The 23,933-nt window shown below is 40.3% G+C and overlaps 1 protein-coding gene across 3 annotated transcripts in view; it reads right to left on the bottom strand.

Moving 5' to 3' along the window:
• The window catches only part of tmem110l (transmembrane protein 110, like), a 74,107-nt gene extending 51,123 nt beyond the window's left edge, over positions 1-22,984 (bottom strand). For all 3 annotated transcript variants that reach the window (XM_084909782.1, XM_084909780.1, XM_084909781.1), the window contains exons 1-5: positions 22,503-22,984; positions 16,946-16,994; positions 16,647-16,742; positions 16,438-16,559; positions 15,469-15,581 (exon numbers count right to left, since the gene is read on the bottom strand). In XM_084909782.1, the coding sequence (XP_084765908.1) occupies positions 15,469-15,581; positions 16,438-16,559; positions 16,647-16,742; positions 16,946-16,994; positions 22,503-22,692 (570 nt within the window). In that variant the 5' untranslated portion in view covers positions 22,693-22,984. The remainder of the gene's footprint in view (positions 1-15,468; positions 15,582-16,437; positions 16,560-16,646; positions 16,743-16,945; positions 16,995-22,502) is intronic.
• Positions 22,985-23,933: the final 949 nt, after the last annotated feature.

Below are 23,933 nucleotides of genomic sequence, written 5' to 3'. Positions count from 1 at the left end.
AGAAAGAGGACTCACTGCCATCCACTGCAATGTCTCTGCAAGAGCCTCAGAAAGAAAAAGACACCACAGAACAACAGAAGATAAAAAAAGAAGAGTCAGCTGCATTTTCTGTACAGGAATCTTTGCAAAGTCAACGAGACAAACAGAAAATGCTCAATGTCAAGGTGGCTGAACTCGAGAATGAAGTTAAGAGCCTGCCAGAGATTCCGCCAAGTAAGAAGAAGAACAAGAAGAAGCGGAACTGTGCGCGTCCCCAATTTCACATAATTGGTCTCAACATCAAGTCCTAAAAATCATATTTATATACAACTAAATTGTCAGTGAACATTTGAACCCCTCTCGGTCGAGACAGAAGGCCACCCCTTCCTGAGCCCGGTTCTGTCAGAGGTTTCTCCTCATTAAGAGGGAGTTTTTCCTCTCCACTGTCGCCAAGTGCTTGCTCATAGGGGATTTGGGGGCTTTTTTTTAACACCAACCACTGATAAGTTCACTGACATCAAATTTAAGACTCAGCAAATATGGAAATGGATCATTCGTCATCAAGTGAGGAATCATCCATTTAAAACATGTTTGCTGAGTCATATTTAGTTGTATATAAATATGATTTCTGTCACACTAAGGCCAATCACAGACTAATTTGGACAATTGGTAAAAAATAAATAAATTGAAAAAATGTAGTTGTGTCATTGTTTCGTGTAGATTTCAAATAACATGCCATTTTATATCAACATATTTCTGTTACATTTGTAGTGCTCGTGGTTTTGTATTATGAACACATGTTTTTGCTGGCTGGTTAGAGTTGCATGGATCGCAGATTTATCCGTTTTTTGTGAATATAAGCTGCTGACTGGTGAGCAGAATTTTCAGCTTGGTACGTTAGTGTTCATCAGTTAATCAGAAAACATATTTAGTGCTTATAACAAATATATTATGCTAAATAAAGACAGATTTTTCCACAATGTATATGATAGTAAGAGTTAGTAAACCTCTATTAAAGTCTCCCTCTGCAGTCTGTTGTTTCTTAGATTCAGCATTGAAACTGAATTTAAAACAAAACATAGATGACATTCTGTCGCTTCGGCAACCACCAAGATCTCACTGCCTACAGACATTCAGTAACTCTCATTGGATAATGTTAATAAATATCTTTCACTAAATATGAACGTTTTCTACCTGTCCTTGTTTAAATTATGAAAGAAGTTATTATGCCTGAGAATCTCTAGAATGTCGAATACTTTCCACTAAACAGTTGTCTTCTACTTTGGTTAGTTTTTTTAACAACCATTTAAAAAACATATTTTGCTTTTGTTTTATTTTTTACTGCAATTCCTGTAGAGTAGCTTTTATAGTGTTAATTCAGTATGTGCTACAAAATAAAAGCCTTTCCTTTACATTAGGTTTGTGGGCATTTTATTTTGAATTGTTCCAATCATGGCACTTCAAAGGAACATCACATGACAGGAACAGCCTGTGATGTCACTGTGCACATTCTACTGGAAAAACCTATAAATAGGGGAGACATTCAACAGACTTTAGTGAATCTCGGATGGCAGAAACACAAAGCAACCTGGTTGTTAAAACAAAGACAAGGCAGACGCAGAGAAACACAGACGCAAACGCTGACGCATCTACAATGGCAGAAGCAAAAATAGAAATGGTCATCACACCAAAACCTGAGGTTGATAAAGCCGCACAACCAAATACTGAAAAGTCTCCTGTGGCACAACCACCAAAGGAAACGGTTGTGAAACCAAAGAAACAAAAAAAGCAAAAACAGGAAAGAGTGGCTGAAGAACCAAGAAGACCAATTACTCGGGCATATGCCCGGGCTCTTCTTGAAGCTCAAAACAGCACGGGTGATGGAGCAAACCCGAAAAATGAAGAAATGCAAAAAAACACTGAAGCCACTTCTGAAAGACAAAAGGTTGAATCCCTCCCCATTTCAAATGCAAAGGAGGACATGGAGAGAGAGAGAAATGGGAAGAACCCCAGCAGACCAGACCCTGTGCCTAATGGAGGGACTTGGCAATATCAACCCATTCCCACATTTAGACCCCCGTTTGATCCCTGGCACGAGATTGGTGCTCTCAGACACCAACTGGAAGCCTCCCAATACCATCAGAACAACCTTTACTGTAAAATGGTAGGTGCAAACAAGAGGGCCTCTTATCACCAGTTTCAGGTGAACAAACTCCATGAAGAAATTCATGAGAACAAGCAAAATCACGAGGAAACGATTAAAGACCTCATAGAGCAGCTGGAAAAGGCTTCTAGTAATAAGCCCAATGACATCAGTGAGACAGACACTCTCGCAAATGACAATGAAGCTATTGTCATATTGGATGAGGTGATAGCTACCCTGCAGGACCAAATCAGCCACCCTACCACAGAGCAGTGTGTGGAGTCTGCCACTCCAACCACAGAGGCTTCACACACTGACTCTGTAGGACTGAAGTCCTCTAAGGAGGCTGAATTTGAGCTCAAATGTAGGATTCAGCAAGAGCAGATTGAGATGCTCCAGAAACAGCTCCTAGCAGCTCAAAATCAGCTTGAAGAGCAGGCCGTTAAACATAGGCAGGAGCAGGAGACACTCAACCTGGAAATCAGTGACCTGAAATCCCAGCTCTGCCCCAACAAGGCCCTTCATGATTTGAAGGTAGAGTCTGTTGAGCGAGAGCTGAAAGGGGCCAAAGCTTCCTCACTGAAAATCCCACAGCAGCACAAAGAACAAAATTCCACTGCTGCAAATGAAATGCATAAATGTGAGCCTCTGAAAGAAAACGAGACTGGAGAACAGGAGAAGATGGAAAAAGAGGACTCACTGCCATCCACTGCAATGTCTCTGCAAGAGCCTCAGAAAGATAAAGACACCACAGAACAACAGAAGATAAAAAAAGAAGAGTCAGCTGCATTTTCTGTACAGGAATCTTTGCAAAGTCAACGAGACAAACAGAAAATGCTCAATGTCAAGGTGGCTGAACTCGAGAATGAAGTTAAGAGCCTGCCAGAGATTCCGCCAAGTAAGAAGAAGAACAAGAAGAAGCGGAACTGTGCGCGTCCCCAATTTCACATAATTGGTCTCAACATCAAGTCCTAAAAATCATATTTATATACAACTAAATTGTCAGTGAACATTTGAACCCCTCTCGGTCGAGACAGAAGGCCACCCCTTCCTGAGCCCGGTTCTGTCAGAGGTTTCTCCTCATTAAGAGGGAGTTTTTCCTCTCCACTGTCGCCAAGTGCTTGCTCATAGGGGATTTGGGGGCTTTTTTTTAACACCAACCACTGATAAGTTCACTGACATCAAATTTAAGACTCAGCAAATATGGAAATGGATCATTCGTCATCAAGTGAGGAATCATCCATTTAAAACATGTTTGCTGAGTCATATTTAGTTGTATATAAATATGATTTCTGTCACACTAAGGCCAATCACAGACTAATTTGGACAATTGGTAAAAAATAAATAAATTGAAAAAATTGAAAAAAAGTAGTTGTGTCATTGTTTCGTGTAGATTTCAAATAACATGCCATTTTATATCAACATATTTCTGTTACATTTGTAGTGCTCGTGGTTTTGTATTATGAACACATGTTTTTGCTGGCTGGTTAGAGTTGCATGGATCGCAGATTTATCCGTTTTTTGTGAATATAAGCTGCTGACTGGTGAGCAGAATTTTCAGCTTGGTACGTTAGTGTTCATCAGTTAATCAGAAAACATATTTAGTGCTTATAACAAATATATTATGCTAAATAAAGACAGATTTTTCCACAATGTATATGATAGTAAGAGTTAGTAAACCTCTATTAAAGTCTCCCTCTGCAGTCTGTTGTTTCTTAGATTCAGCATTGAAACTGAATTTAAAACAAAACATAGATGACATTCTGTCGCTTCGGCAACCACCAAGATCTCACTGCCTACAGACATTCAGTAACTCTCATTGGATAATGTTAATAAATATCTTTCACTAAATATGAACGTTTTCTACCTGTCCTTGTTTAAATTATGAAAGAAGTTATTATGCCTGAGAATCTCTAGAATGTCGAATACTTTCCACTAAACAGTTGTCTTCTACTTTGGTTAGTTTTTTTAACAACCATTTAAAAAACATATTTTGCTTTTGTTTTATTTTTTACTGCAATTCCTGTAGAGTAGCTTTTATAGTGTTAATTCAGTATGTGCTACAAAATAAAAGCCTTTCCTTTACATTAGGTTTGTGGGCATTTTATTTTGAATTGTTCCAATCATGGCACTTCAAAGGAACATCACATGACAGGAACAGCCTGTGATGTCACTGTGCACATTCTACTGGAAAAACCTATAAATAGGGGAGACATTCAACCGACTTTAGTGAATCTCGGATGGCAGAAACACAAAGCAACCTGGTTGTTAAAACAAAGACAAGGCAGACGCAGAGAAACGCAGACGCAAACGCTGACGCATCTACAATGGCAGAAGCAAAAATAGAAATGGTCATCACACCAAAACCTGAGGTTGATAAAGCCGCACAACCAAATACTGAAAAGTCTCCTGTGGCACAACCACCAAAGGAAACGGTTGTGAAACCAAAGAAACAAAAAAAGCAAAAACAGGAAAGAGTGGCTGAAGAACCAAGAAGACCAATTACTCGGGCATATGCCCGGGCTCTTCTTGAAGCTCAAAACAGCACGGGTGATGGAGCAAACCCGAAAAATGAAGAAATGCAAAAAAACACTGAAGCCACTTCTGAAAGACAAAAGGTTGAATCCCTCCCCATTTCAAATGCAAAGGAGGACATGGAGAGAGAGACAAATGGGAAGAACCCCAGCAGACCAGACCCTGTGCCTAATGGAGGGACTTGGCAATATCAACCCATTCCCACATTTAGACCCCCGTTTGATCCCTGGCACGAGATTGGTGCTCTCAGACACCAACTGGAAGCCTCCCAATACCATCAGAACAACCTTTACTGTAAAATGGTAGGTGCAAACAAGAGGGCCTCTTATCACCAGTTTCAGGTGAACAAACTCCATGAAGAAATTCATGAGAACAAGCAAAATCACGAGGAAACGATTAAAGACCTCATAGAGCAGCTGGAAAAGGCTTCTAGTAATAAGCCCAATGACATCAGTGAGACAGACACTCTCGCAAATGACAATGAAGCTATTGTCATATTGGATGAGGTGATAGCTACCCTGCAGGACCAAATCAGCCACCCTACCACAGAGCAGTGTGTGGAGTCTGCCACTCCAACCACAGAGGCTTCACACACTGACTCTGTAGGACTGAAGTCCTCTAAGGAGGCTGAATTTGAGCTCAAATGTAGGATTCAGCAAGAGCAGATTGAGATGCTCCAGAAACAGCTCCTAGCAGCTCAAAATCAGCTTGAAGAGCAGGCCGTTAAACATAGGCAGGAGCAGGAGACACTCAACCTGGAAATCAGTGACCTGAAATCCCAGCTCTGCCCCAACAAGGCCCTTCATGATTTGAAGGTAGAGTCTGTTGAGCGAGAGCTGAAAGGGGCCAAAGCTTCCTCACTGAAAATCCCACAGCAGCACAAAGAACAAAATTCCACTGCTGCAAATGAAATGCATAAATGTGAGCCTCTGAAAGAAAACGAGACTGGAGAACAGGAGAAGATGGAAAAAGAGGACTCACTGCCATCCACTGCAATGTCTCTGCAAGAGCCTCAGAAAGATAAAGACACCACAGAACAACAGAAGATAAAAAAAGAAGAGTCAGCTGCATTTTCTGTACAGGAATCTTTGCAAAGTCAACGAGACAAACAGAAAATGCTCAATGTCAAGGTGGCTGAACTCGAGAATGAAGTTAAGAGCCTGCCAGAGATTCCGCCAAGTAAGAAGAAGAACAAGAAGAAGCGGAACTGTGCGCGTCCCCAATTTCACATAATTGGTCTCAACATCAAGTCCTAAAAATCATATTTATATACAACTAAATTGTCAGTGAACATTTGAACCCCTCTCGGTCGAGACAGAAGGCCACCCCTTCCTGAGCCCGGTTCTGTCAGAGGTTTCTCCTCATTAAGAGGGAGTTTTTCCTCTCCACTGTCGCCAAGTGCTTGCTCATAGGGGATTTGGGGGCTTTTTTTTAACACCAACCACTGATAAGTTCACTGACATCAAATTTAAGACTCAGCAAATATGGAAATGGATCATTCGTCATCAAGTGAGGAATCATCCATTTAAAACATGTTTGCTGAGTCATATTTAGTTGTATATAAATATGATTTCTGTCACACTAAGGCCAATCACAGACTAATTTGGACAATTGGTAAAAAATAAATAAATTGAAAAAATTGAAAAAAAGTAGTTGTGTCATTGTTTCGTGTAGATTTCAAATAACATGCCATTTTATATCAACATATTTCTGTTACATTTGTAGTGCTCGTGGTTTTGTATTATGAACACATGTTTTTGCTGGCTGGTTAGAGTTGCATGGATCGCAGATTTATCCGTTTTTTGTGAATATAAGCTGCTGACTGGTGAGCAGAATTTTCAGCTTGGTACGTTAGTGTTCATCAGTTAATCAGAAAACATATTTAGTGCTTATAACAAATATATTATGCTAAATAAAGACAGATTTTTCCACAATGTATATGATAGTAAGAGTTAGTAAACCTCTATTAAAGTCTCCCTCTGCAGTCTGTTGTTTCTTAGATTCAGCATTGAAACTGAATTTAAAACAAAACATAGATGACATTCTGTCGCTTCGGCAACCACCAAGATCTCACTGCCTACAGACATTCAGTAACTCTCATTGGATAATGTTAATAAATATCTTTCACTAAATATGAACGTTTTCTACCTGTCCTTGTTTAAATTATGAAAGAAGTTATTATGCCTGAGAATCTCTAGAATGTCGAATACTTTCCACTAAACAGTTGTCTTCTACTTTGGTTAGTTTTTTTAACAACCATTTAAAAAACATATTTTGCTTTTGTTTTATTTTTTACTGCAATTCCTGTAGAGTAGCTTTTATAGTGTTAATTCAGTATGTGCTACAAAATAAAAGCCTTTCCTTTACATTAGGTTTGTGGGCATTTTATTTTGAATTGTTCCAATCATGGCACTTCAAAGGAACATCACATGACAGGAACAGCCTGTGATGTCACTGTGCACATTCTACTGGAAAAACCTATAAATAGGGGAGACATTCAACCGACTTTAGTGAATCTCGGATGGCAGAAACACAAAGCAACCTGGTTGTTAAAACAAAGACAAGGCAGACGCAGAGAAACGCAAACGCTGACGCATCTACAATGGCAGAAGCAAAAATAGAAATGGTCATCACACCAAAACCTGAGGTTGATAAAGCCGCACAACCAAATACTGAAAAGTCTCCTGTGGCACAACCACCAAAGGAAACGGTTGTGAAACCAAAGAAACAAAAAAAGCAAAAACAGGAAAGAGTGGCTGAAGAACCAAGAAGACCAATTACTCGGGCATATGCCCGGGCTCTTCTTGAAGCTCAAAACAGCACGGGTGATGGAGCAAACCCGAAAAATGAAGAAATGCAAAAAAACACTGAAGCCACTTCTGAAAGACAAAAGGTTGAATCCCTCCCCATTTCAAATGCAAAGGAGGACATGGAGAGAGAGAGAAATGGGAAGAACCCCAGCAGACCAGACCCTGTGCCTAATGGAGGGACTTGGCAATATCAACCCATTCCCACATTTAGACCCCCGTTTGATCCCTGGCACGAGATTGGTGCTCTCAGACACCAACTGGAAGCCTCCCAATACCATCAGAACAACCTTTACTGTAAAATGGTAGGTGCAAACAAGAGGGCCTCTTATCACCAGTTTCAGGTGAACAAACTCCATGAAGAAATTCATGAGAACAAGCAAAATCACGAGGAAACGATTAAAGACCTCATAGAGCAGCTGGAAAAGGCTTCTAGTAATAAGCCCAATGACATCAGTGAGACAGACACTCTCGCAAATGACAATGAAGCTATTGTCATATTGGATGAGGTGATAGCTACCCTGCAGGACCAAATCAGCCACCCTACCACAGAGCAGTGTGTGGAGTCTGCCACTCCAACCACAGAGGCTTCACACACTGACTCTGTAGGACTGAAGTCCTCTAAGGAGGCTGAATTTGAGCTCAAATGTAGGATTCAGCAAGAGCAGATTGAGATGCTCCAGAAACAGCTCCTAGCAGCTCAAAATCAGCTTGAAGAGCAGGCCGTTAAACATAGGCAGGAGCAGGAGACACTCAACCTGGAAATCAGTGACCTGAAATCCCAGCTCTGCCCCAACAAGGCCCTTCATGATTTGAAGGTAGAGTCTGTTGAGCGAGAGCTGAAAGGGGCCAAAGCTTCCTCACTGAAAATCCCACAGCAGCACAAAGAACAAAATTCCACTGCTGCAAATGAAATGCATAAATGTGAGCCTCTGAAAGAAAACGAGACTGGAGAACAGGAGAAGATGGAAAAAGAGGACTCACTGCCATCCACTGCAATGTCTCTGCAAGAGCCTCAGAAAGAAAAAGACACCACAGAACAACAGAAGATAAAAAAAGAAGAGTCAGCTGCATTTTCTGTACAGGAATCTTTGCAAAGTCAACGAGACAAACAGAAAATGCTCAATGTCAAGGTGGCTGAACTCGAGAATGAAGTTAAGAGCCTGCCAGAGATTCCGCCAAGTAAGAAGAAGAACAAGAAGAAGCGGAACTGTGCGCGTCCCCAATTTCACATAATTGGTCTCAACATCAAGTCCTAAAAATCATATTTATATACAACTAAATTGTCAGTGAACATTTGAACCCCTCTCGGTCGAGACAGAAGGCCACCCCTTCCTGAGCCCGGTTCTGTCAGAGGTTTCTCCTCATTAAGAGGGAGTTTTTCCTCTCCACTGTCGCCAAGTGCTTGCTCATAGGGGATTTGGGGGCTTTTTTTTAACACCAACCACTGATAAGTTCACTGACATCAAATTTAAGACTCAGCAAATATGGAAATGGATCATTCGTCATCAAGTGAGGAATCATCCATTTAAAACATGTTTGCTGAGTCATATTTAGTTGTATATAAATATGATTTCTGTCACACTAAGGCCAATCACAGACTAATTTGGACAATTGGTAAAAAATAAATAAATTGAAAAAATTGAAAAAAAGTAGTTGTGTCATTGTTTCGTGTAGATTTCAAATAACATGCCATTTTATGTCAACATATTTCTGTTACATTTGTAGTGCTCGTGGTTTTGTATTATGAACACGTGTTTTTGCTGGCTGGTTAGAGTTGCATGGATCGCAGATTTATCCGTTTTTTGTGAATATAAGCTGCTGACTGGTGAGCAGAATTTTCAGCTTGGTACGTTAGTGTTCATCAGTTAATCAGAAAACATATTTAGTGCTTATAACAAATATATTATGCTAAATAAAGACAGATTTTTCCACAATGTATATGATAGTAAGAGTTAGTAAACCTCTATTAAAGTCTCCCTCTGCAGTCTGTTGTTTCTTAGATTCAGCATTGAAACTGAATTTAAAACAAAACATAGATGACATTCTGTCGCTTCGGCAACCACCAAGATCTCACTGCCTACAGACATTCAGTAACTCTCATTGGATAATGTTAATAAATATCTTTCACTAAATATGAACGTTTTCTACCTGTCCTTGTTTAAATTATGAAAGAAGTTATTATGCCTGAGAATCTCTAGAATGTCGAATACTTTCCACTAAACAGTTGTCTTCTACTTTGGTTAGTCAAAGGAGCTTGCAAAGAAAAGCGTCTGGACTTCTTTAAGTCACTTGAAGACGTTTCACCTCTCATCCGAGAAGCTTCTTCAGTTCTAAGGTCAAATGGTGGAGAGTCCCAGATATAAACCTAGTGGGAGTATCCCCCCACAGAGGGACAAAAGGACCCCCTGATGATCCTCTAATCGCCTGAGCCAAGGTGTGAAACTGGGTGTGGGTCCCAATCAGCCAGAGTTTCGGGTGTGTTCATTGTGAAACCTGGCCCCACCTTATCATGCGAATTCCTGAGGTCAGATGGCCCAGGATGTGAGTGGGCGTTAAGGCGTCTGGGAAGGGATCTCAAAACTGGATTATAGATGGCAGAGAGTTGGTGTCGTAAACCCCCGCCTCTGTTCAAAGATGGTCGCTCACAGTGGACATAGATGGCTTCTTTCACTCCTCTTTCAAACCATCTGTCCTCTCTGTCCAAAATGTGAACATTGGCATCCTCGAAAGAGTGTCCTTTATCCTTAAGATGCAGATGGACTGCTGAGTCTTGTCCTGTGGAGGTGGCTCTTCTGTGTTGTGCCATGCGCTTGTGAAGTGGCTGTTTGGTCTCTCCAATGTAGAGGTCTGGGCATTCCTCGCTATATGTCAACATATTTCTGTTACATTTGTAGTGCTCGTGGTTTTATATTCTTATGATCCTGTTTGTTTGATGAGTATATCCTTCTGCCTTACTTCACATATTTGCTGCTGCTTGGCTAGCTTTAGTCATGCTAGCATCAGCACGGGTAGAAACAGATACACATCAGAGACATCACATGTAGCTTGTGTTTATGTTCAGAGTGACATCTGATTTAAAAGCAGGCAGCAAAGCACTGAGCAGCATATCAGTCAGCACAGAAAACAAATGCCATAAATGTCATCAATTAGGCTGGAATAATTTGTTGTTTGTCTTTTATTGTAAGTGCTTTACATTTCAGCATGACATCCTGTATGTGTCCTACACTGAGGACACTTGAAACTGGTCATTTTCTTAGAATGGAGCTAAAGATAAAACCAAAACAAAACAAAACTTTCATAAGAAATCTTTATTCTGCAGTAAGGGACATTAAAAACCTAATAATGTTATCATTAAAAATATTAAAATGTGAAGTAAATGGTAAATGGCCTGTATTTAGGGCTGCCACAAACGATTATTTTGATAGTCGACTAGTCACCGATTATTTTTGCGATTAGCCGACTAATCAGATCATGCATCCATTGGACATAAAACGTACAGCTTATTGCACCAGCAGCATCTGCTCTTAATACAACTATCATTAGCTTACAGCTTTAAGTGTTTAAGGTGCTAACTAAAAATAAAGACAAGATTAAAATTTATTAAATTTTAATGAAATTTGCAGATTGTTTCAGTGAAGTTTAATAAACTCAGCCGTCTGCCCCTTGCTATCTAAAATATAACAGGACACCTGAGTATATTCTCGAGCATCTCACACTTCTGATAATCAGTTGTCTGCTTGACGTTTATTCAGCTGTGTAAAAACTATAACTTTAATCTCAGCTAAACCGATTTACTCAGGAACAAATAAAATACTAAAAAAAGGCAAACAATTAAATTTTTAAGTTATCTAAGTGACTCATATATCATGTTTACCCTGAGTAGCGAAAGACGGCGGTGGGTTTGAAAACGATTTGCCGGGAGTCCGGTGTTCTCACGGCTCTAGTGAGCCTTGCCCCTGGCTAGCTATCGAGCTGGTAGGTAACAGACGTCTCCGAAAACATCGGAGCGCTTTTGAAAATATGTCTTGATAAACTGAGCAGATATTTGAGGTTTACACAGCAACATTCTCGCCTGAGAATATCTTAAATGTTTATTTTGTGACCCAGAAAGAATAATAAGAGTAATATTAAAACTAACTAGCTGCCGCCATTGTTGAAAACTGAGCAGAGCCGCCCTATGAACTCTGGGACACAGCTTCTTCTTCTTCGGGGTTTAACAGCAGCTGGCATCCTTGTACATGCAGTGCTGCCATCTTCTGTTTCAGTCCGTTATTACACTCTTAAATACTACTACTTATTCCTGCCTCTTTTGGGATCTTACAAAGCTTCAAACGACGTGTCGACTATTAAATCAGTCGTCGACAATTTTGATAGTCGACGTAATCGTGACTAGTCGACTAATCGTGGCAGCCCTACCTGTATTTATATAGCGCTTTACTAGTCCCTAAGGACCCCAAAGCGCTTTACACATCCAGTCATCCACACATTCACACACTGGTGATGGCAAGCTACATTGTAGCCACAGCCACCCTGGGGCGCACTGACAGAGAAGTAATCATAATTTTTGCACAAAATCAAAATAATCTGTTTATGACCCAGCAGTCTTAGCTAATTATAGGCCAATCTCCAACCTTACTTTCATATCAAAAATCCTTGAAAGAGTAGTTGTCACACAGCTAACAGATCATCTGCAGAGGAATGGCTTATTTGAAGAGTTTCAGTCAGGTTTCAGAGCTCATCACAGCACAGAAACAGCTTTAGTGAAGGTTACAAATGATCTTCTTATGGCCTCTGACAGTGGACTCATCTCTGTGCTTGTCCTGCTAGACCTCAGTGCAGCATTCGATACTGTCGACCATAATAGCCTATTAGATCGATTAGAACATGCTGTAGGTATTACAGGTACTGTGCTGCAGTGGTTTGAATCATATCTATCTAATAGACTCCAATTTGTACATGTAAATGGAGAGTCCTCTTCACACACTGAGGTTAATTATGGAGTTCCACAGGGTTCAGTGCTAGGACCAATTCTGTTTACATTATACATGCTTCCCCTAGGCAGTATCGTTAGAAGACATAGCATACATTTTCACTGCTATGCAGATGACACCCAGCTCTATCTGTCCATGAAGCCAGATAACACACACCAATTAGTTAAACTGCAGGAATGTCTTAAAGACATAAAGACCTGGATGGCCGCTAACTTTCTGCTTCTTAATTCAGATAAAACTGAGGTTATTGTACTCGGCCCTGAAAATCTTAGAAATATGGTATCTAACCAGATTCTTACTCTGGATGGCATTACCTTGGCCTCCAGTAACGCTGTGAGGAACCTTGGAGTCATTTTTGACCAGGATATGTCCTTCAACGCACATATTAAACAAATATGTAAGACTGCGTTCTTCCATTTGCGCAACATCTCTAAAATTAGAAATATCCTGTCTCAGAGTGACGCTGAAAAACTAGTTCATGCATTTATTACTTCCAGGCTGGACTACTGTAATTCATTATTATCAGGATGTCCAAAAAACTCGCTGAAAAGCCTTCAGCTAATCCAAAATGCTGCAGCAAGAGTACTGACAGGGACTAGAAAGAGAGAGCAGATTTCTCCTGTTTTGGCTTCCCTTCATTGGCTTCCTGTAAAATCCAGAATTGAATTCAAAATCCTGCTCCTCACATACAAGGTCTTAAATAATCAGGCCCCATCTTATCTTAATGACCTTGTAGTACCATATCACCCTATTAGAGCACTTCGCTCTCGCTCTGCAGGCCTACTTGTTGTTCCTAGAGCAGGGCTCGCAAAATCACTAGCCCGACGTCCCGGGGCTAGCGATTTTTCCAGTCGGGCTACCAAAATCTATCTCAGCCCTGCCCGTCGGGCTATCATAGGAAGGAAAAATATATGTCAATGCTTTTGCATTCTTTCGGAAATGTAGTTGGGTAATTATGTCATTGGCATCGGTGAGCCACTGTCAATATGTGACATATTGAAATCGCGTTTGAATTTGCGCTTGTTTTTTGCTTCACTTTGCAATCGCGCAAACTGTGTATAGAGAGCGACAGTACTGATTGGTGAGTGACGATAATTTGCGCACCAATTCCTCTGACATCGTCTTATCAATCGTCAGCTTACTATGCAAACATGACAAGTGAAATCTCCCGCAGCAAGCTTAAACACGTGAGAGGTTGATCGCGCAGAGAATCGCTGACAACGTGAGTGCGTGTGTAAAAGCAGCAGGATATATATTTTAGTTCAGCCAAATAAGACAGGTCAGGGTGAAGAAGTGACAGCCAAAGAAAAGCTTACCACAAAACGGAAAAGAACAAAAAGAAAGTGCAGCTTTATGGTTTCATGGACAAAAGAATTTCTGTGGCTGCAATATGACGAGCTAAATAACCAGGGGTGCACATAAGTGGTCCGCAGGTGCGCATTCGCTGTCAAAATAAAAAAACGCGCACAAGATAAGAAGTTGCAACGTGTGTTTGCGTACATAAGATTTTCTGGAGAAGGACAGACATTTCTTTAGAACTCTTAAAGATGTCGAAGAAGCAAGCTCCTTTAAGCAATTACTGTGATGTTCCTCCACCTCCAAAGAAATGTCAGAAGGAGTCCGAACCACAAAAGAAGCGCGTATTCTCGGAAAAGTGGTTGCAGGAGGTGAGCTGGCTTCAAACAAATGTTGAACGCACAGAGATGTGGTGCAGAATGTGCCGTGAAAAATCCCACTCTAGCGGACAAAAACAGTGCCTTTTATATGGATGCAAACGCGTGTTGCAACTTCTTATCTGGTGCGCGTCTTTTATTTTGACAGCGAATGCGCACCTGTGGACCACTTATGTGCACCCGTGTAAATAACATAATGTTCTGCCGGGTGTGTGGTTGGTTTTCCCTCGATTTCTGAGTCGACAAGCGCCTTTGTTACTGGGACCAGTAATTTTAAGAAAGGCCCCCATTAGAACCCATGAGAAATGCAAGAAATGCATTATTGCTCAGTCTGCAATATCTTTCCCAGAACAAACACCAATTGCAAATAACATACTAAAAATAAACCTGAAAAATCTGTTTAGAACAGCTTACTATGTTGCAAAGAGTGAACTACCACTGGCACAATTTAGCAGTCTTTGCAAACTTCAAAAAGCAAATGGCCTCGATCTTGGTTCCACTTGCCTGTTACCCGTGACTTCAGTGGAAATTTCAAATTCAGGATCTGACACAGACTGATTCATGTCCTACACAGTTCTTACAAGTTCATAGAAATTTCTGTTCAATTAGAACCAAGTATTTGAGTTGATGATTGTAATTTTTATACAATGTTGTAATTTGTTTTTCAACAATTTTTTGATTAATGTTTTGTTTCCGTTACAATATTATACTTTAACGTATAATATTGTAAAGGAAACAAAACAGGAAACAAAACATCAATCAAAAAATTGCTCTCTTTTTTATTCGGGCTACTTAAATTTATTTTGGGCTACCAAAAACTGAAGAGTCCCTGCCCGAAGGGCTACCAGGGATTTTGAAATTTTGCGAGCCCTGAGATATATATTTTTTTTTTTATTACTTTTTTGTTTCAGCAACATTAAATTTAAAAACTGTACCTTTGAGTTAAAATATATATTTATAATTTTAATAAATGACAAATTAAAAAGGCATGAACATTTTTTTTTTGTATCGAAAAAATATCAAACCGTGACACCAAAGTATCGAACCGAACCGTGAATTTTGTGTATCGTTGCACCCCTACTAGATGTATATGAAAATGTCTAGTCTGGTTAACCTGACAAGATCGAAAAGGTATTCAGATTCAAACTACATTGTGATTCTTCTAGGATGAGATCACAGCTTGGTCGGTTGTATTGGATTAAGTACAGTATAAGACTGGCTAAACCTCGCTGAAGTCTTGGCTGTGCCATGATGTAAAAAGTGGAAATCGTTTCCTCTGCCTAAATGTATTATAATGTCAAAGGAGTAGCGCACAATGAGCTGTAAAATCTTCTTACTTTGGACCATCCGGGGACAAGCAGCACCAGGCTGATGACACCTTTCTCTAGCACCATAATGAGCATGTAGACACCACACTGGCCCAGCCATGCTGCTGCCTGGGGGGGGTCACCTGGAGGAACAAGGAGGGGGGAAAATTAATGAGACTTCATTTGCACTTCATCTGTTAACGTCACAGGCTTAAAGTTCCACGTTTTTATTCCTGAACCCTAATAAATGTCCATCCTGAGTTCCAACATCCGACTTTTGCGGTATCTGGAAGGCAGCATGTGTGCCTGAGATGACCACTTTATGACATCATCCAGAGCCAAAAGTGGGGGAAAAAAACTGTAAGAAACAGGGTGTTTAGAAAAGTCTGAAACCTAAGCTCTTTGCTCACCACTGATTACTTCACTGCTAAAATCTGGCTGTTTCATTTTCATTTTACTACCATTGCTTTGAACCAGTTACTATACAGAATTATGGATTTGATTATAATATTGAAGGTGATGAATTTCTTCCCCTGGTCTCAACCTTTCAATAAAATATCTGTTACACAGGTGCCTCACCACAGCAAACACAAACGAGGACAGGTCTGTCATTAAGGCAGGAAGGAAGAAGGAAGACTACAAGCTACAATTGTGCCCTTGACCAAAGCACAACTGTAGCCCAGAAGTAAGATGGATTTAATCGGGCATGTTTAAGTAAAATTTTCCATCACACAAGGACGGACGTAAAGGAAAAAAACAACAGGAGGTAGAGTGAGGGGGTGCAGTAACTGTATTAAGCCAATAGGAATGTTTTCAGCTGCAGCTGGAGATGCTGGCTATGCTCCCGGTGTACCTCTGGTGGGTCTACAGCGCCCTCTGCTGGCAGAAATTAACACTGCACCTTCTTCATTAATGCGCCTCAGTGTTCATTTTGTGTGTAAATAGATGAGAAGAAAATGAAAAACCATAAAGAGAAGCAAATTATTCGGTTTCACTCACCATATTCTCCAAATATGAGCAGAGTCCACTGCTTGTACTCCACCAACTTGGACACCAACTTGACAGCCAGCCAGATGACCAACATTCCCAGAGTGGCATCCAGCAGGAAGTTCATCAGATAACTTTGGTGAAAAATTTAATTACATTATTGAAGCGACATCCCTGTAGGGCACATCCTAGAATGACTGATGTGCTTCTAAAGAACTTACAGAGAGCAGGGGTCCTCTTTGGTGAGAGTGGACAGGAAGACATTGGCAAAGTGGATGAAGAGAGCACCTATGGCTTGTTTGGACGTATCAAAAAACCTGGAAAAGGCACGATGGACTCGGTTTTTATTTTCTGGTTCTGACTGACTTGAAAAGTGAGATTTTTTTTTTTTTAATGTTATGATTTTTTGTGTTCTTTTGAATAATTCAAGAGGAATTATTTTGTAGCTGGAATAGAAAACGTTAGGATATAGGACAGGGCAGGGTAGATATGTCTAAAGAGAAAATGAAAAATGTCTGACCAGATCCGCCATGGTCGTCTGATCCCTACAGGCTCCCGGAACCTCTTCACTGCAAACAAAGAAAATCAATTGATTGATTGTCTTGCAAAACAACAACATAAAGCACAGTTTCTTACCACTGTTTTCACCAATCTGTGAGCAGGCAGAGGGGAGAAAGGTTGAAGATAAAATACAGATGAATCATCTTAATCTCACACAGCCCAGTGGGCTCAGTAAACAGGCACCGACTGTTCCTATAAATCCACCAGGGTCGAAAATGGGAGAGAGCATGTGGAAACAGAATTAAGGTCTCCTTCAAATGGAAATCGCATACTTCACACAGGGTAATGTGTGAAGTATTGTGAAGTATTATATATAAACTGTATGCAGACCAACTGGGCCTTTCTCAAAGGTCCATCACATTGAGAAAAAAATATTGGTACATAAGGCACAATGATTGATATTGTCTAGATTCCTCAATCAGCAGCTTAACTCGAAACTGAACATCTCAGTTTCTGACAAGAAGAAACTGACAGAAGTCACAATAACATGAACAGACCACAAAAACTAATAAAGCTAAAAGCCTGTAGCATCATCTTTACTGAAGACGTTTTCAAGGATGATGTTTTTATGTCTTTCGAACGAATGACGTCCAAGTACGAACTCCCTAAAAGAAACCTTTGGAAAAGGCCCATCAATATCTCAGCAATACAGGAAGTGTTACAGAGTAATCCGATGGCTATGGCTATGTGCTGGCGATGTGACAAGAGTACAGGCATATTTACATCATTTATTTATATTTGCTATAGGAATGCCAAATGACATGGAATTTATGGAAAAATATAATAATGTTTATAATAGTGATGCTGTGAAAGTTTGATTTGAGATGGAATGACCCCAGCTTTGTCACTAATCTATACTTGTTGACTTAAAACTTAAAGGATCCTGGACACAAAATAAATAGTAATAAGCATGAAAGAAGGGTGTCGATTTACTTTCAAGACAGCAACGGAACAACAAGGCGGGGCAGACTGACGTACTAAATCTCCAGCCTTTATCTGAGTACCATGAGTGCAGGCAGAACAGTGAGTCAGTGGAAGGAAACTCCCAAAAATAGCTTTGAGGAAGACAGATGAGCGGAGGGATGTACGGTGCAGGTCCGCCTGCAACTCTGGCCATAACTTAAGATCTAATGATGCTAATAATGCTTCACTGCACACAAATAATTTGTAACTATTAACACATACATGTGGCCCGAATGACCAAGAATGACACTCAGAGAACCAAAGGGGGGAGAATAAGAGCGAGAGGAGGGATATTGATTCTTTTGCTAATAAGTAACTAAGTGGAGGTTAGAGCTCATTGATCGCTCCCCCTTAAGGCCTGACCTGATTCTGCTGAACTTCACTGCTCAGGTTTCAGCATGCTAATTAGCTGATGAAATCACCATGACTGCACTGACCTTTTAAAGTACTGATTATTAGATTATATGCCAGCACTCTAGAGAAATAAGTTCATATTGCGCTGGATCAGCATCAATTTGTACTGTTTTTTGTGTGGCATTTAGGAATACTTACAAAAAACAAAGAAAAAAAAAAAAGGAAACTGTCCTAATGTTTTCCCTGAACACATATGTGCAGACAGTTGTGTAACAATATCCCTGGCAGCTGACTGAAGTCACTATAATCCAAGGAAACAGCTGAGAACAAATTAAAACCAAAAATTAAATATGATCCAGAAAGTCATACAGGTAACAAACATTAACACAAACTATATACGGTTTCTGAGAGGCATCGAGTTTAGCTTTTATTACAGCTACTTGTAACAGTCACACCTTTCAGCTGCCAAAAAAATAATAATTAAAAATAAAAAACAGAGCCAAGGGTGCCAAAAGTGGTTAGATGCTTGGCATTCCCCAAGTCAGCTGCCCCAGAATCACAAGTTTCTTAGTAAGTCAACAGCCATTGTTAGGGTTGAGCAAGTAAACACTCCAGTTTACAAGGAGCATCTTGTTGAGCTGTTAAAACGGCATTGTTTTGTAAGGCTTTCGGCGGAAGTTGGGCACTTTTTATCCCCAGAGGAAGCTGAAAGACTCGACTGTGCTTACAACTGGACAAGTGCTGGACAACTGAACACACAAGAAAACTGAAGGGAACAAAACAGCTTAATTAACTTCAGTTAGCACACTGAGCGTACTATACTGAGGCCAAACATTTGCTTTGTTTGTTTTAGAGGCGATTTTAAAATTTTGGCACGGTCTGAAAACCTTCCTCATAAGCTCAAAGAGTCGTGCAGACAACTTCTTTAATTTAATGCGGCAACATTCCTTAATTATTGATTGATTGATTGATCATACTTTATTCATCCTGAGGGAAATTGGGTTAAGGCTGCCAGCCGTGCCAGCGCCGTCTTACCCTTCCGACCATACATACATTACACAAACATCACATGGGGAAGACAGGTCAGAGGGATATAACATGGAAAAAGCACAACATGAGGAAAGATAAGGAGAAAAAAATAACTCCCCCCAGACTGAGCTCCAACAGGGAGATCAGTTTGAGAGAGAAAAAACACCTCTGCACATAGCACATGAAAAAACTCTTAATACACCAAAGAAACACATGACAAGCAACAGGGGTGGGTAAAGGGTGAGAGACAGCCAATGTAGACAGTGCATCCGGGCCTGCAGCATAAGCGCTGGTCTCCTTGATCCACCGTCAGCATCGGAGGGGAATAAGCGTCGAAGGCGTTTGGAGGGGGAGGGGGGATGAGTGTACATCTGCATGTGTATATATATTTCTGTGTGCCTGTATGTGTCCAGAGTTCAGCTGAGACAGTGTCCTTCGCCCTGTCAGGCTAAGTAAACAGTCTTCCAGCCAACCCAGGTGGCCTTGCATAGAATGAGAAGAACAGTCTAAACACAGTCGTTATCAGGGTGTTGTTGTTCAGCTCCAGCCTTGAGACCGCGGCTGGTGCCGAAGGGGTATCCACATGGAGTGATGGTAGGGCTGCCACAAACGATTATTTTGATAGTCGACTAGTCACCGATTATTTTTGCGATTAGTCGACTAATCAGATCATGCATCCATTGGACGTACAGCTACAGCTTATTGCACCAGCAGCATCTGCTCTTATATAACTATCATTAGCTTACAGCTTTAAGTGTTTAAGGTATGTGCTAACTAAAAATAAAGACAAGATGATAGTTTATTAAATTTGAATGAAATCTGCAGATTGTTTCGGTGAAGTTGAATAAACTCCTTGCTATCTAAAATATAACAGGACACCGGAGTAAATTCTGGAGCATCTCACACTTCTGATAATCAGCTGTCTGCTTGATGTTTATTCAGCTGTGTAAAAACTATAACTTTAATCTCAGCCAAACCGATTTACTCAGGAACAAATAAAATACTAAAAAAAGCCAAACAATAACATTTTTAAGTTCTCTAAGTGACTCATATATCATGTTTAACCTGAGTAGCGAAAGACGGCGGTGGGTTTGAAAACGATTTGCCGGGAGTCCGGTGTTCTCACGGCTCTAGTTAGCCTTGCCCCCGGCTAGCTATCGCGCTAGTGGGTAACAGACGTCTCCGAAAACGTCGGAGCGCTTTTGAAAATATGTGGTGTCTTGATAAACTGAGCAGATATTTGAGGTTTACACAGCTACATTCTCGCCTGAAAATATGTTAAACGTTTATTTTGTGACCCAGAAAGAATAATAAGAGTAATATTAAAACTAACTAGCTGCCGCCATTGTTGGAAACTGAGCTGGGCTGCGCTAGAAATTCTAGGACAGAGCTGCTTCTTCTTCTTCAGGGATTAACGGCAGCTGGCATCCTTGTACATGCAGTGCTGCCATCTTCTGTTTCAGTCCGTTATTACACTCTTAAATCCTACTACTTATTCCTGCGTCTTTTGGGATCTTACAAAGCTTCAAACGACGCGTTGACTATTAAATTAGTCGTCGACGATTTTGATAGTCGACGTAATCGTGACTAGTCGACTAATCGTGGCAGCCCTAAGTGATGGTGGTTTTTACTTTAGTGCAAACAACTCATATGAATTTCAAAGCTGTTCTAACAGTCCGACACTGGTCTCTCAATCTCCCGTTGGAGAGCCGTGAGCTTCTCCATGATGTTATCAAACTTATGCTCTGTGATGTTGTCATTCTTGTGCTCAAAGAGCCGATTCTGAGAACTCACGACCGCAGTGAGCTTCTCCAAGATGTGATCCAATTTGCGCTCAATTATGTAGAAAAACAAGGAGACACATGGTTGAAACTGCACTTCTTTTTCTTATATTAAGGGAATAGAGGGATTAGATGTGTAGTTAAACGTCTTTACAGTGACAGAAAAGAGAGTTTCACTGGCCCAGCCCACTTAAGATCAAAGTGGGCTTTATGAGTTTGACATCCCTGCTTTAAATAGTCCAATTCCTACTCTTAATTATCATTATATTGTTTTATTGATTTGACTATTACTTCATTTTATGTAAGTTACTTTCAGTTAATTGGTTTTATTTACAATTTTTTCCATTTTTGCTGCTCTAGTTTTGGTTTAAATTATGGTTTTATTCACTTTTATTGATTTTATGGATGCAACATGTAGGTTTTGTCATTTCGTACTCTATCCCAGTTGTCACAGGACAAGAGGCCACAGATGGAGAGGTCACAGATATGCTGCAGGGCTAACACAGAGAGACAGACAATTTAGAATCACCATTTAACCTAATCCGAACTTATTCTTGTTACCAGTCGTCTTTGGACAGGGGGAGAAAACTACAGTACGCGGAAGGCATGTGAAGAACATTTAAACTCCAGCCAGCTGGGACATCCTTGCTGTGAGGCCAACGTGCCAGCCACTGCACCACCAACTTTTTTTTTTTTTTTTAATTAAAGTTAAAAATAATAAAAACACTGCAGAATACGCGGAAATCCTGCATACATCTTAAATTTCACTGGATGCACAAAGATTTTAAGTAACTATTCTGATGGAAGTCAATTTTGATTTCTAAGAGAAACAAAATGAGGTCCTGGATCTAAAATCTGCTATTATGTGACACTGGCTCTGCTTAAGAGCACCTCAGTTATGCTGCTTTGGCAAAGGGCACATATATAAGTGCGGTATAACAAGCCCTACATATTTAATTAAGTGCATATACCGTGAACAACTCATTTGATTAATTACAGTTTGAAAATAAGGGTCCGCCCAACTCTCCCCCGGTTAAAGAGCTAAAATTCCGTTCAAACCTGCTATGTTTACAACATCTGACATACGCCGAAAGGAAAAGCAAAGCGCTATTAGTTAGGTACTGTTTTTAGAAGCTTGCTGTCTGCTTTAGATTCTTGCCGAAACCCGTGGGAAAAACAAATTAGCATATTTATCAATACAGTTTGGTGCGGAGCTGCTGAGGCTGGAAAACAAACGTCAACAAACAAAACGCCACGTGGACTGGTGCAGCTTTCTAAAAAAAACACTTCGTGCATTTTGCTTTTCCTCAATTCTCCAACTGAATTAGCACAAAAAGAAAACAAGTTATCAGGGATGTGTCTCCCGATGGTAAAGGAATCGATACTCACACATTAGAGTGCTGAAAGCCACGATAGCCAGCAGTCCCTGGATCAGGACGCCGAACCTGTCCGTCAGAGCTCCGTTGTCGCAGCCGTGGGGATTCGCCTTACTAATGTCGGACATGTTTGTCACTTCAAACGGGGCATTATTCAAGAACCTTTTCACTAGCATGACCCCGCTATACCCGTACATGTCCATGGTAACACCGAAAAAAAACTAAACGGCACAGCCGTAGGAGACAAAAGGAGCGCTTCCTCGGTGGGAAAAATAAGTCTTTAGCCCTTTTTTCTCTTACTCGGTAAGAACAAACGACCGGATTTTTAACTTCCGGCGAACAACTCTCGGTGAAGTTTCCCTTCACCGTCTCCAGCGGCTGATGCTGCCTGTCATGATGCTAACGCCAACATATGGAAATCGATTATCTGAGTCGCGTCCATGTTTTGACAACAAAAACACGCACCGTGAAGCGGACCAACGCAGGGAGCCCCGCTTCCGGTAGTTCCATTACAAAATAATAGCCTTCCGCTGTTCTTCAGAACAACTTTAGAACAGGATAGATCGATGGAGGGGCTGAATAAATCTGAGGGAGAATGAGCTCTGCTGCCTCTGTGATAATTACTCAAAAATCATTTAAACAGAAAAAAGAACTTAATGAGTAAAAAAACAAAACAATAAATTAGCTCTACAAATTAAACTAACTCAATAAATTCCTTAAATCAAATAAAGGTAGACTAAAATGGTTTAATAAATGTATATTTAAAAATATTGTAGTAGGAAGTGCAATCAAATTACCTAGTCTGCACAGAGTGTAGATTGTGTACAATAATAAGAAGTATTAGTGAAATAGGCAATTAGAAGTTCATGAAAGTTATCAAGGACTAAAATATAATTCACTTCATATGTTTTGAAATTACACTGAACATTATAGTTGTATGAGTTCACTATCCTATTTAAAATCCCACTTGTTTTGCATTAAAATATGTTACCCAGTTCCATAAACAGGCATCAGCATAACATTTGCTTCTCTTCTTCTGGCTGCTCCCTTTAGGGCTCACCACAGTGGATCATCTGCCTCCACTCTATCTCTCCTCTACATGCTCCATTCTCTCACTACAGACCACAGTTTCATCACCATACATTATCCATGGAAGCTCGTGCCTGACCTCATCTTGAATCCATGGAATCCAGTCTGTACAGCCACACACAAAATATAAATAATAATATCCACCTTTTTGTGTTTTAAAACTATATATAGTGTGTGTGCGTGTGTGTGTGAGAGAGAGAGAGAGAGAGAGAGAGAGGTGTGTATATATATATATATATATATATATATATATATATATATATATATATATATATATATAAAATATACGAAATAATATAGCTTTTCTGAAACCACTGTCAACTGTACCCTTTTAATGATCCTATATGGAAAGCTA

Source organism: Perissodus microlepis, chromosome 17 (assembly GCF_051167445.1).
Source record: "Perissodus microlepis isolate ML-2025 ecotype Zambia chromosome 17, ASM5116744v1, whole genome shotgun sequence".
Taxonomy (NCBI): domain Eukaryota; kingdom Metazoa; phylum Chordata; class Actinopteri; order Cichliformes; family Cichlidae; genus Perissodus; species Perissodus microlepis.
Note: the sequence above shows the minus strand (reverse complement) of the source record. Positions and strands in the feature narration are given on the sequence as shown.